The sequence below is a fragment of the Notechis scutatus genome, chromosome 7 (assembly GCF_049901735.1).
Source record: "Notechis scutatus isolate UNSWTSFEM ecotype Mainland chromosome 7, rNotScu1.2, whole genome shotgun sequence".
In the NCBI taxonomy this organism is placed as follows: domain Eukaryota; kingdom Metazoa; phylum Chordata; class Lepidosauria; order Squamata; family Elapidae; genus Notechis; species Notechis scutatus.
This window is the reverse complement of record NC_142015.1, coordinates 16,791,850-16,805,719: the sequence shown is the minus strand read 5'-3', so window position 1 is coordinate 16,805,719 and position 13,870 is coordinate 16,791,850. Positions and strand designations below refer to the sequence as shown.

At 41.7% G+C, this 13,870-nt stretch overlaps 1 protein-coding gene across 1 annotated transcript; it reads left to right on the top strand.

The window, feature by feature from the left end:
- Positions 1 to 6,225: 6,225 nt before the first annotated feature.
- On the top strand, positions 6,226 to 13,341 carry LOC148130043 (U13-hexatoxin-Hi1a-like). Its single transcript, XM_087969819.1, has 3 exons — positions 6,226 to 6,298; positions 7,408 to 7,587; positions 13,079 to 13,341. Exons 1-3 carry the CDS (start codon positions 6,226 to 6,228, stop codon positions 13,339 to 13,341), a joined length of 516 nt encoding a protein of 171 aa, XP_087825945.1.
- Positions 13,342 to 13,870: the final 529 nt, after the last annotated feature.

The window sequence follows — 13,870 nt, the reverse complement described above, 5'->3', positions numbered from 1 at the left end:
CAATTTGGAGGCGGGGTGGCATGCCTTCATGTGGAACCCTGGAAATAAAAGTTATACACACTTTAATAGGCATATAATCAGAAGCTCACTATTGAAACTGTGGAAAGAGATTAAACACAAACATTATATGAAGATTCCAGGGTGGGTATCCATCATGGAGGCATTGATCCACCCCAATGCCTTAGAAACCGGAAGAAAAATTAGATATTATGATGTACTAAACTCCCAAGGAGGATTAAAGATGAACCAAGAATTTAGAAAGCAAGGGATGAAAATAGAGTGGTGGCCATATTTACAACTCAAGACAAGATATAAAAAAGACATGGAAGAATTTGGAATTGAGGTAAAACTGAACCAATTAGATAAAATATTGGAGGGAATGGATGAAAAATTAATTTCTTAAATGTATAATTATTTGTTAGAATTCAAAATGGTGGAAGAAATAGTTAAAAGTCCAATGATTGCATGGGCAAGGAATATAGGGCACAACATTAATTTGGAAGACTGGGAAAAAGTTTGGAATCAAAATTACAAAATAACAAAATTGTCTGTCTATAAAGAAAATCAATATAAAATGTGTTATCGGTGGTATCTGGCATCCTCAAGGTTAGCGAACATGTACCCAAACTTAAGTCCGATTTGCTGGAAATGTAAGCAAATGAGGGGTACCTTCTTCCACACCTGGTGGCTCTGCCCAAAAAGTAAAAAATACTGGAAAAAATAGATTGTAGATAAAAGAAATCACGAGTATCCAACTAGAATTTAAGGCCGAAATATTTTTGTTGGGAATGTTAAAAGGGGATTACGCAAAAGAAATGAAATATTTAATTCTCCCTATAATCAGGGTGGCAAGAATTGCATTGGCACAATGTTGGAAGGGTGACCAAATGCCAACAAATAATTTGATTGTTCAGAAAGTTCTTGACTGCACTGAAATGGACCTACTTACACAAAAACTTAGGGATAAGGAAGACTCAAGATATGCTACAGCTTGGGAAAAATGGTACAACTGGATTAAGGAGAAAAAGCCAGAGAACTAAAAGAGAAGGATTTGAAGAATGGAGTGATTAGATTAAGAACATTTACCAAAAATAGTAAATGAATAGTAGTAAAATTGTTTTCGATAAAAGATCACACCTTCTTAGTTGATTAGAAATATTTTTGTTTTTTATGTTTGTTTGTTTTATGTATCTGTATATTGATTTCGTTTGCAATGAAATGTTGTATTCTATGTAATGTACATAGTATTCTTTTTAATCTTTAATAAAGTTCATTTTTAATTTAAAAAAAAGATTACTCCTTCTTGCTTAAAAGTCTGTGCTGACCAATTGGCCCCCAGCTTCACCCGAATCTTCAATAAATCACTAGAGATGTGCTATGTTCCTTCTTGCTTCAAATGCTCTATATCATCCCAATGCCAAAGAAGCCCTCCATCAAGGAACTGAATGACTACAGACCAGTTGCTCTAACATCTGTAGTTATGAAAATCTTTGAAAAGTTAGTGCTGTCCCACCTGAAAACCATTACGGATCTGCTGTTAGATCCCATGCAGTTTGCATTCCGAGCAAATAGATCGACCGATGATGCTGTTAATATTATATAGCAAGCCCTAAACAGAATAAAAGTCCCATTTCTGCAGTATTCTCTGTTGGTCTATAGTTCTGGGGCAATCATTTTGAGATGTGAGTATTATTCCCAATGTTGTTGAAGTGGAGATCCTGGTACAGAATAAAAAGACTAAATGACATCTGAGTAGTATGTTTATTGCATTTCCTTCTATCATTTTCTTCTTCCTATGAACAATATATTCTTCCTAAATCCTTCTGCTATTGTTTTTTGTTCATCAACAAAGAACAATAAATGCAGTGCAATGCCTTTGGGCACTGCAATATAAACAACATGTGAATCTTCCCACACTAAATGGACACTGCAATGATTTAAACCTGGGTGAAAAGGAAGTACATGTGGTAAGATTTATATGTTGTTTGGTAACACCAAACTTGGAAGTTTACATCCAGTTTTGGCTGTCAGGGTGTAAAAACAATGTTGAGACTCTAGAAAGAATGCAGAAAAGAGCACCAAAGATGATCAGTGGACTGGAGGCTAAAACATGGTTGCTGGAAATGGTTTAATTTAAAAAAGGCTAGGGTGATGTGATAGCAGTGTTCCAATATCTAAGCGGCTGCTACAAAGAGGGCTCAATCTACCGTATTCTCCAAAGCACCTGAAGGCAGGAGAAGAAACAAGGGATGGAAACTAATCAAGGGTGGAATCCAATGGAAGGACAGCTCTCCCCAGCCATTTCCTCAGCCCATCCCATAAGTCTGGGATCTCACCAATGGAGGTCTGCAAGCCCTGTGCCTCTTCTTAGGGATGGAGGAGCTTGCATTGTTCAGTTCCTTGGAGGGGGTCAAATGGCAATGGCTCAAAATGGAGTCTCTCAGCGTGGGAGGGGAGGCAGAGTATTTCAGTTTCGCTGAGGTTTAGGGAGGTTTTCTAAGGACCTGATTTTCCAATAAATGCTCCAATGTTGATTTTGCCCTACACTCTGGAGTCAGAATGCAGTATATTTTCTTTTCTTTTTTTAAAAGTTTTTTATTTTTAACAACAAACATAAACATAAGACATAAAACAACAAATAAAACCTTCTTTCAGTTATACAATGTGTCGATTGGTACATAGGTCTTGTGCACAGTACCTATTGTCTTTCTCTCTTAAGTTTACATTCATATTGCATTAATTGACTTTCCAAATCAAATTGTATTATTATTACACCATTATTAGACTTTAATTTCAGTTCCATATTATTCTTTCGAGCAAATCTCAATTCTTACTAATTTTATTCGTATTATAATTTATTCCGAGCTACTCAATTATAACATATCATTACTATTATATTATACTTCAATTTCCTACCTTTGTATTTAACTATTGATAGACTAAATCTCACATCTTATAATATTCTTTTTCTTCTTGGTCTTTAATTGCTAATGTTAATCTGCTCATTTCTGCACATTCCATTATTTTCTTAATCACCTCCATCAGAATTTTCTCATTTTTCCAGTTTTGAGCAAATACAATTCTAGCTGCAGTTAATATATTAATAATCAGTCAATTCTCTATTGTAACCTTCAAGTAAAATTCCCAATAAAAATGTCTCTGATTTTAAATCTATATGCTATTTTGTGTATTTTACTCCAATATCTTTTAGCTTCTGTACATGCCCACCACATATGGTAGTATGATCCAGGTATCTGATGGCATTCCCAACACTTCGTCAATTTATCCTTGAACATCTTTGCTATTCTTGCTGGGGGTAGATGCCGCCTGTAAAACATCTTATACAAATTCTCTTTATATGCTGTTGACATTGTTAATGTATAGTTTCTAGTCCATCATTTCTGCCATTTTTCTAGATCAATCCCATATCCAAAACTTTCCCCCATGCAATCATCATTTCTTTAACTTGTTCTTCTAATTTCACCCCTAGAAAATAACCATATAATTTTTTATCATCCTCTCCTCAGTACCTGTTAAGATTTTATCTAATTCAGTAAATTCTTTATAACATTTTACTATCTTTATCATATCTAGAATGTATTTGCCAGGAACCTCCTCATCGCTGCTGCCAGCCCCCACAATATCTGAAGGCAGCAGTCCACTCTCCAATGTTCCTGGCCCCTCATCTGAGTCCTCACTCTCCTCAGCCATTCGCTCCTGCTGCCGACTGACCACAACAATTTCTAAGATCTTTCCCCCCTTAGGGTACTCTCTCTTTTTACCAGAAAAAAAAAATAACAATCTCACCCCAAACTGACACACTTTCTTTCTTCTTCTTCTGTTGCGGAGCTGTCCCAACCTTTCAGCAGCTTCAATGGCCGCTTCCTTCCATAGCCGGATTACGGAGCTTTACCTGGATTAACCAGGGACTTTGCAGTGTCCCTGGGATCAGCAGCCTGCACTCTCCTCAAACACTCTCTCTATGGAACGGTTTGGGTCCAGATGGACCTTCCAGCTGCGGCAGTATTGACGGCACCCAGGAGCACCGGAATCGCCCATCATCTTGTCGCGATGTCAGCTCCACCCCCACCCCTCCCAAAGCCAGTATATTATCGTGTGATGAACTTTTGGGGTTCTTTAAGAGGGACAATCTGTTTTATTTTCTTCTTTTTACTTTCAGATGTATATCCAGAGAAATGTCAACTTCCATTAGATGCAGGAGGGTGCAAAGCTTCATTCCTTCATTTTTATTTCAATGCAGCAACAGGGAACTGTGAGGAATTCATTTACAATGGATGTGGAGGAAATGACAACAACTTCTACACTATGGCTCAGTGCAGAACTGAATGTCAACGTTCTGGTAAGGAAGAAATTTCAATCTTTGCCTCGGCACACCATTAAAAGAAATAGCATGCTAGTCTTGTCCATCAATCAATGATCTGAAAACTCTTTAGTCCTAAAGATAATTTCATCTCAGTTCTGCAATCCAGGCCCTGGAGTAGTGAGGAGTTTATCAATGGGTGCAATCAGGAAATCTTTTAAAATGGTAAAAATGCAAAAAGATATTTCATAAAGAAGCGCCATAATGCAAGCTTTCTTGTTTTTAATGTTTTTCTTGCAAATAATTGTGTGAGTATTTATAAAGAGGATCACCTTAGAACTGAGTAAAATACGGTAGAATCAAAGGAAATTATATGTTCCTCACAGGAAATATCGGACCTGTAACACATGTAATGCCTGGAGATGCTTTTGTTTGTCCAGACAGCCTGGCCATCATGCTCCATGAAGGAAATTGTATTATGTACCATTAAAATGTATACATTTTAATGTATTCAATGTATGCTACATTGCACCTAAGCCCCAATGAATTTTGCTGCAGCATTTGAAGTGAGACTTCCAGCTGAGTGGTTCTGGCCATAGACTGGGCCTTTTTTCCCTAGTTATTCACTTTTGGGGATTTCTCTGGCTCCCTCTCAATAACAGACCTGGCATCCTTTGACTATTGTGGCATCCATCCTATCTCATCCCATTACTTCCACCTCCGCTGTTCTCCTGTGTTTGTGAGAGATCCATAATTCTTGCTATCTATCTAAATTATAGAGACTTACTTGGTTCCAGACTTTCTAGAAGACAATAAAAACACAGTTTTGGAACCACTTCTTTCCTGCTGTGAAAAATGGCATTCCGAGGTGGTATTCAGCCAGTTCTAACAGGTTTTGGAGAACTGGTAGCGGAAATTTTGAGTAGTTCGGAGAACCGGTAAATACCACCTCTAACTGGCCCCACCCCCATCTATTTGCTGCCTCCCGCTGGAAGGCCAGTTAGTGGGGTGGGGAGGGAACAGGGATTTGGCAGTATCCTTCTCCTGCCACACCCACCACGCCACACCCACAGAACCGGTAGTAAAAAATTTGAATACCACCACTGATAGCATCATATACTGCATCAGGACATCACATTGTGAATAAAATAAGGAAATAAAAGAAACAATGGGGGTACCGATAATCAGACAGAAAACACACTAAGGTCCATACCTCATTCTGCCTATGTTCAATTTTCCCACTGAGGAGGTGGGTGCCCTACAAGCTAGAGCAGACTAAGGAACCAATGACATACTTGATTCTTCTACTGCTGACAACTTGATTTTGATCCTGTCTCCTTTCCAGGGTAACATTGACTCCAATTCCTGATCTCACTGATGGGCTCCTTTGACAGACGGAGTGGATTAAGTAGCTGAAGGAATGGATTCCAAACTTCCACGGAGTCTCCCACGGAAACACCTTGCACGCATCCGATTCTAAGCATACTCTTAAATAAACCTACAAATCCTTGGAATGTTCTGTCTCATAACTATTATTTGCAATGCTCCTTTTATTCAGTCCGGCCACTGACTACATTGCAAACTGGACACCCTAAAACAGAGCATCCATTCAATATATCAGATATCTCTTCATAGTCATTAAATATGATCTCGGTGTTGCAATTACATGAATGAGTGATTGACTCTAGAAGTCAATAAACTTCTAAAAAAATTATTTCCCAGAACTCGCTGTTCTGTAATATTCCCCTTTGGTCCTTGGAGTAACCATTTTGGGATGTGAGCATTATTCCAGTTTTGGGGTACTGGACCTTGGTGTTCTAACCACATGAATGCCTAGGTCTAGTTCCCTGTTGAATAATCTATAAAAAGGCTTAATTCAGCATTGGATCCTTACTTCCATCACCATGATGCATTTCAACAACATAATCCTAGCTTTTGGACTGCTCATTTTTGCCTTTCAGGATGCCATTTCTCGAGGTAGGTAGATAAGATCTTCTTTTCTCTACACCACTACATACAATCTCCTTGCAACCACCCCTTTCTCTTCCAAGCCATGAGTAAGAACAGACTTGGTGGAGGAGCTCCCAGAATAGTATATTGCCTTTAGGAAGCCCTAAACAGAATAAAAGTCTCTTTTGTGCAATATTTCAGTCACCTCTATAGCAATAGTACTTAGCACTTATATAACCATTCCACAATACTTTAGCAGCATTCTCTGAACTCTTTACAGAGTCATCAATTTGCCCCCAACAATATATGTCCTCATTTTACCAACCTCAGAAGAATGAAAGACTGAGTAAAGGTAGAGTTCAGTCAACACCATCCTTCTTAGTTCAGTGGTAACCATTATGGAATGTGAGCATTTTAAGGAATTGGAGACCCTGGCATAGTATAAAAAGACACAACTAAAATCTTTCTTGCATTCCTTGTATAAGCTTTCCTATGAAGAAGACATTATTCCAAAAACTACAGCTACTGTTTTTGTACATCGACGAGGAGCAACAGATGCAGAGAAATGTATTTGGGCACTGCAATATAAACAATATATGAATTTTCCCACCCTAAGCAGACACGGCAAAGATTTAAGTCTGGGTGAAGAAAGGTACACGTGAAATCTTTGGAAGAGGCCAATCCCACTCCCAAATTCCAGGTGTCCCTCCCCTCAGTGTTGAATGTCCAGCTCCAGAAGAGGCTTTGACTTCAGTCTGCTAGAGTACAATCCCTAACCCTCAAGCAAATGGCAGGAAAGCTCTCCCTAACCATTTTCTCAGTCCACCTCAAAAGGCTGGAATCACAGCAATGGGGTGGTGGTGGTGGTGGCTGGTCGCTCTTCTTCGGGGTGCAGGAGCTTGCATTGTCCAGGGTGCACCTCAGTTGCTTGAAGGGCTTCCAACGGCAATTGGCAAAGGCTCAAAATGCAGGGTTCTCACTATGGTTGGGAAGGCAATGTATTTTCACTTCCTCTGGAATTTCGGGAGGATTTGTCTTTATCTCCTTTTCGAATAGATTCTGAAATATTTGGAGTCCTGCAAATAACTTCAGGGTTTCCTTAAGATGGACAATCTGTCTTATTTTGTTCTTTTCAGTTTCCCCTGAACCTCCAGAGATATGTAATCTTCCCCCAATCACAGGACCTTGCGCACCTTCATTCCTTCATTTTTATTTCAACGCAGCAACTGGGAAGTGTGAGAAATTTACTTATAGTGGATGTGGAGGAAATAAAAACAACTTCGTTACATTTTATCAATGCAGCGCTACATGTTCTGGTAAGGAAGAAATTTCAATCTTTGCCTCGGCATACCATTAAAACAAACAGCATGTTAGTCTTGTCCGTCAGTCATGCTTGTGCGAGCAAAGTGTGATCGGAGCTGCCGTCTCTCTCTAATTACTGGTGTGTTGGCTGTGTTGCTATTTCTTGATTGGTTGATGGAGTTGATGTTTGCAGATTGGTTGGCTTTTTTGTAAGAACATGTGTGGCTGACTTATTGGCTATGTGTCTGTCAGCCTCCTGTGTTGTAATGACCTGGGTAATAGGCTGTGTGATGACCTTCTGAGTTGTATTGTTGTGCTATCCTGGGTCTTGTGCTGTAATCTCCTGGGTCGTTGGCTGTATGGTAATATCCTGAGGTTTTGTCGTGTAATCTCCTGAGTTCTGTGATGTGATATCCTGAGCGGGTATGATGTGACGTTCCGGGTTTTGTGTTCATGGTGTGTGTCAGTTTGTTTGGTTTGAGGATCGGGGTGTGTGGCAGCTGGTGATGCAGCCATGGTCTGGTTTCTGGACGGTGGTTTCCTTTTGTCTATGGGATGGGCTTGGGTTTGAGTCTAGTGAGGTAGATTGGTGGTGGCGTCATGTGTTGTTTTGGGTCCGGTGTTGGTTTTCTTGGCTGGGACTCATTTGTTGATAAGGGCTAGTTTCCAGATGTCTGGTAGGTGAGAAGTATCGTCCCATTTATTTATGTTATGGGGTGTTTCTCTATTTCGATGGCTTCCCTGATTATTCTCTTGTTGAAGTTTTCAGTATTGGAGATTAATTTGTTTCCCTCAAAATTAATTTGACCATTCTGGACCACCGTCCAGAAACCAGATCACGGCTGCATCACTAGCTGTCACACCCCAGACCCCCAAACCAAGCAAACTGACACACGCCATGAATACATAGCCAGGCCTCAAACTCGGAGCCAAACCAAAAACGCAAAACATCGTATCACAGCCACCCGCTCAGGATATCACATCATGGAACTCAGGAGGTTACACCACAAAACATCAGGATGTTACCACACAGCCAAAGACCCAGGAGATTACAGCACTGACCCAGGATGTTTCTCACAAAATAAGGCCGGGCCTTATTTTTTTTTGAGCCCCGAAAAAATGGCTAGGATGTCTTTTCGGGGGTGAATTTCTCTGCAAGTTTGCAAAAGTCCTGGTGCGCAGCTCGTTCCTGCATTCCAAGCGCCCAGGCCGAGCTGCAGCTGTCCCTCTCTCACCAGCGCTATCTCCAATCAAAGCGGCACCAACGGTGGGAACTGTGGAAGTTACGGAGGCGGCTCCCCCACCCAAGAAGCGGCTGAAATGCTTCCACGGTTCCTGCCACTGCTGCCGCTGTTATTGGAAATGGCGCTGGTGAGAGAGGGACAGCTGCAGCTCGGCCTGGGTGCTTGGAATGCAGGAACGGGCTGTGCATCGGGACTTTTTCAAACTTGCAGAGCCCAAGGCTGGAGCACCAAGGGAAGCAGCAGCAGAGACGCTCGCTCGGCTCTTCTCACGCTCACCCAGCTTCTCGGGATTAAACCAAAACACAGCCCGCGGCGCTCCCAGGTACCTCAAAATCTTTTTTTCCTGTTGTTACGGGGATGGGGGGAAAGCGGGAGCAACTAAGACGCTGTGTTGGAGACAGTGCTGGCGAGAGATGCACCAGCACTGGTGGGAACCATGGAAGCTACGGAGGCCTGAGATGCAGCTGAAATGCTGCCGGACATCCATGCCGACGCCGCCCGCCTGCTGAACCGGGTAAGGGATGGGTAAGGGAGCCCTCCGTGCTCCACCATGGTGTTAGGAGCGGCTGATGGTGAGGCATAGCTGCCCACGGGGCACTCCTAATGGCAAGTTCCCCCCCACCTTCTCCCCCAATTTCGCATGTTTTAAACTAGGCCTAAATTTGGAGGGGCTTAATTTCATTTTATGCCTAGAAAACATGCTGGGTCTTCCTATTGGGGGGGGTCCGTATTGTTGGAGAAACATGGTAGAACTCAGAAGGTCATCACACAGCACATTACCCAGGTCGTTACAACACAGGAGGCTGATAGACACATAGCCAATACCTCAGCCACACATGTTCTTACGAAAAAGCCTGCAAAAATCTGCAAACATCAACTCCATCAACCAATCAAGAAATAACAACACAGCCAACCTCCCCACCAGTATTTATAGAGAGACGGCAGCTCCGATCACACTTTGCTCGCACAAGCATGAAGCTGAAAGCACCAGCCTGAAGATGGAGAGTGGGACCTCATCGAAATGTCACCAAGATACTCTCAATCTTACACAGGAAAAGACCTGAACATGCCAAGACCTGCCTATATGTGTGTGTGTGTGTGTGTGTGTGTGTGTGTGTGTGTATGTATGTATATGTGTGTACACATATACATGTTCTGTCTCACCTGTGGCCACGAGGTGAGAGTCCAAATGTCCAAAGGAAAAAACACGAACAGACAATATCAGGAACAACAGAGTTAACTTTCCTTTGGCTGAATTCGTCGTTGGCAGTTTTCCCAGAAGCTGTCAGCAAATTCAGATAACGAGCAGAACTATAAATCAGAGCTGAACGGCAAACAGAAAACTTTTTCCAAACTGCAAACGCAAATAACAAAGTTTGACCCGAACGGGGATTCCAAGCTAACACGCCTCCTTATATTTCCTGAGGGGCGTGTCAGTCTCTTTCCTCAGTCTCTGATTCGACGTCTCCTTCCAGTTTGTGCTTGACGTTTCTGCTTACGTCTGTTCCTTGCATCAAACCAAGATTCTTCGGTTTGATCTTCATCCAAGGACTCTGGCACGTTCTCCTGATTACTTGTCGACACCTGAGGCACAATCAGGGAGGAAGTTTCTGGAGAGGAAGACGACTCCGAAACTTCCAGCAAAGCAGGCTCAAATCTTAGAGCCAAGTCCTCCTCTTCCTCCTGATTCCCATTTGTGTCACTCAACAAGGCAGGCTCAAACCTTAATGCCAGATCTTCCTCATCACTCAAGCCTATGTCTTCTGACAGAGCAGGTTCAAACCTCTGAGTCACAACATATACATACATACATACATACATACATACATACATACATATATATATTCTTGAGTTTTCGTGGGTACTTACATGTATGGTATTCAGCTTTGTTTGGGTATTTTCCCACGTCATTGTAGTTGTGCTTTCAAAGTTGTAGCAACGTTTTGGCAGAATCTCATCTGCCATCATCAGGCTTCTGTATTATGTTCGTCTGTAAGTCAGACTTTCACAGCCGTTTCTGTTCTAAATTTGGGGCTAGCCTACTGCTGTGCCAGAATGTTTTTTTCTTCATCCTGATTGGTTGGGAGTCTTGGTCTGTGTTTATTGGTCTTGGAGTTTGCTGTGTTCTGCTTGATTGGTGTTTCTAATATCTTCTGTCTGTTTTTTGGCTCTTTTTGTATCTTGATTGGCTGGCAACATTGTGTTACTTTATTGGAGGCCTTTAGTGCAGCTTGGCTCTGGGTAAATGGACGGCTATCATTAGTTAGGAAGCTAGGTTTCATCTGGGTGCCTGGTTGGGGTGTGTTTGAGCTGGAGGTATCAGGGGGGATCTGTTTGTGCCCAGGTGTTTGCCTGGCTTGTGGTGTGGAGATTTTTTTGTTTGTGAGTGCAGGCTTCCAAATGATTGACAGTCTGGTGGAATCATCTCTTCTATTCATGCTTTCTGGTCTTTTTTCAATCTCTATGGCTTCTCTGATGATTCTGTGGCTGAGGTTTTCTATAGTGGCTAGGGTTTTGGTGCCATTGAAGTCGATGCTATGACCTGTGGCTTCCATATGTTGGACTAGTGAGGAAGTGTGTTCCAGCTTTTTGACTGCATTTTTGTGTTCATCCAGGCGGGTACTTATTCTTCTATTGGTTTGTCCAATGTATGTGGCCGGGCATGATGCACAGGGGACTTTGTATATGCCTTGGTTTTCCAGGTCAATTTTATCTTTGGGGTTTCTAAGGATGGCTGCTATTTTTCTGTCTGTTTTGAAGGCAGTCTTGATGTGATGTCTGTGTAGTATCTTACTAATTTTGTCTGTAGTACCTCATGTAGGGCAGGACAGCTGTTCCATAGGTCTGTTCATCTTCTGGGTCTCTATTATGTCTCAGTGTGTTTTTGTGGATCAAGCTGGTGATTTTGCTTTTGTGGAAGCCGTTGGCTGTCAGTACTTTAGTCAGGGTGCATAGTTCAGTCTTAATGTGTGTCTTGTCTGCCAGGCGTTTGGTTCTAGTAATTAGTGTTTTAGCCATGGAGTTTATCTGTGCTGGGTGGTGGTGGGATTGGGCGTTGAGGTAGCGGTTAGTGTGTGTTTTCTTCTGGTATACGGTGTGTCCTAGTGTGCCATCTCTTTTTTTGTAGATTAGTACATCTAGGAATGGTAGTTGTTTGTTTGTTTCCGTTTCCATGGTGAACTTGATTTTGGGGGGTGTGCTGTTTAGGTGTGTTAGGAAATTGTTTAGGTTTTCTTTTCCATGGGGCCCAATCACAAATGTGTCATCGATGTATCTTAACCATAGTTTGGGTTTGTGGATGGCATTGGCCAGGGCTCTGGATTTGAATTCTTCCATGAACAGGTTTGCAATGATGGATGACAGTGGTGATCCCATAGGGGCTCCTTCAATTTGTTTGTATCTTTGTCCTTTGTATATGAAATATGTGTTGGTTATGCTTCTTTCCTATGCTATGCAAAAGCGCACCTCTTTATCAAAATAGGCCAAGGTCAACGGACAGATGCCTCATCACCCCCTGAAGATGCCCACGTGACATGACATACAAATTTTAATTGGATGGACAGTTTGAACTATTGTGGGTGGGAACGTTGCCATCACTTTGTATATGTGATTTACGCGCTCATTTTCTCAGATTCAGAATTCCTTTGATGCTACTATTTGATTTCCAGTAAAAGATATCTTTTCTCTAATTAACGGAGTTTAAGTGTTTCTTTCTTGGATTCTGAATGGAGCACCAGCTGACATTAGGCCCATGAGATGTGTTTGGAAGAGGAGGAAAGGGAATGGACACCCCTCCTCCACTTCAAGGTGCCTCTCCTCCAAGTGTTGAATGCCCAGTTCCAGAAGGGATTTGTCCTTCTGTCTGTTAGAATACAAGCCCTAACCTTCAAGCAAATGGGAGGAAACTTCTCCCTGATGACATTCTCAATCCCTCCCAGAAGTTTGGAATTTCAGGATTGGGGATGTGGTGACTCTTTTTAGGGGTACAGCAGCTTGAGCCTGCCAAGTTGGTCTTCAGTTATTTTAGGGCTTCTAATGGCAATTGGCAATGAGTCAAATGTGAGTGTTCTCAGTATATTAGTTTTCACTTTTTCTGACATTTGGAGCATCTTGCTCAGGGTCTTCTTTTCCAGTAAATGCTCAAATATTCACCTTGCCCTGTACTCTGGAGTCAGAAGTCAATATATATTCATGTGATGATCTTCCAGGTTTCCTTAAGGGGGACAGTCTTTCCTCTTTACATTTTCAAGTGAAACTTCAGAGATATGTAATCTTCCTGCAAAAGTAGGATGGTGCAAAGCTTCATTTCATCGTTTTTATTTCAATCCAACAACTGGGAACTGTGAGGAATTCATTTTTGGTGGTTGTGGAGGAAATAATAACAACTTTGTACAATGGTCTCAATGCAGAGCTACATGTCAAAATTCTGGTAAGGTAGTGGTTTGGCACACCATTAAAACCAATAAAATATTACTCTTGTCCATAATCATTGATCTGAAAACTCTTCAGTATCTTCATAAATAACCAAGATGAGGGAATCAAATTCAAATTTTTAGATGATACTAAACTGGTAGAAGTAGCCAACACACCAGAAGATCTTGACAAACGTGAACATTGGACCCAATCCAACAAAATGAATTTGAATGTGGAGAAAAGGACAGCTTTACATTTAGGCAGGAAAAATCAGAGATATAAGTATAGATTAGGTGAGACCTGGCTCAAAAAGGGGGACCTTTGAGTCCTGGTTGATAATCATTTGAATATGAGCCAGCAATGTGCAGCAGCAGCCAAAAAAGCTAATAAATCCTGGGTTGTATAAACAGAGGCATAGAATCAAGATCATGTTGGACTTCCAGCTGATGTCGTGGCGATATCTGACATAAGGAAAGGGTATCTGTGCTCCCACGCCAAGTTCTCCTGTTGGAGGGCTCTGAAAAGAGCTAAAGCCATCCTGTAGGAGTGGTGAAGAAAAGAAGGGCACCCTCTGTTGTTGAGACGTAGAAAAAAGTTCAGAGATGAGTAACTAAGATGATCAAAGGCATGGAGAGAAAAC

What these genes read in the sequence shown, in the direction of transcription:
- LOC148130043 (XM_087969819.1), top strand. Translation starts at nt 6,226, where the DNA reads ATGATGCATTTCAACAACATAATCCTAGCTTTTGGACTGCTCATTTTT. An exon ending in TCAGGATGCCATTTCTCGAG is followed by an intron (nt 6,299 to 7,407) that starts GTAGGTAGATAA and finishes TGTTCTTTTCAG; the next exon opens with TTTCCCCTGAACCTCCAGAG. An exon ending in ATGCAGCGCTACATGTTCTG is followed by an intron (nt 7,588 to 13,078) that starts GTAAGGAAGAAA and finishes GTGAAACTTCAG; the next exon opens with AGATATGTAATCTTCCTGCA.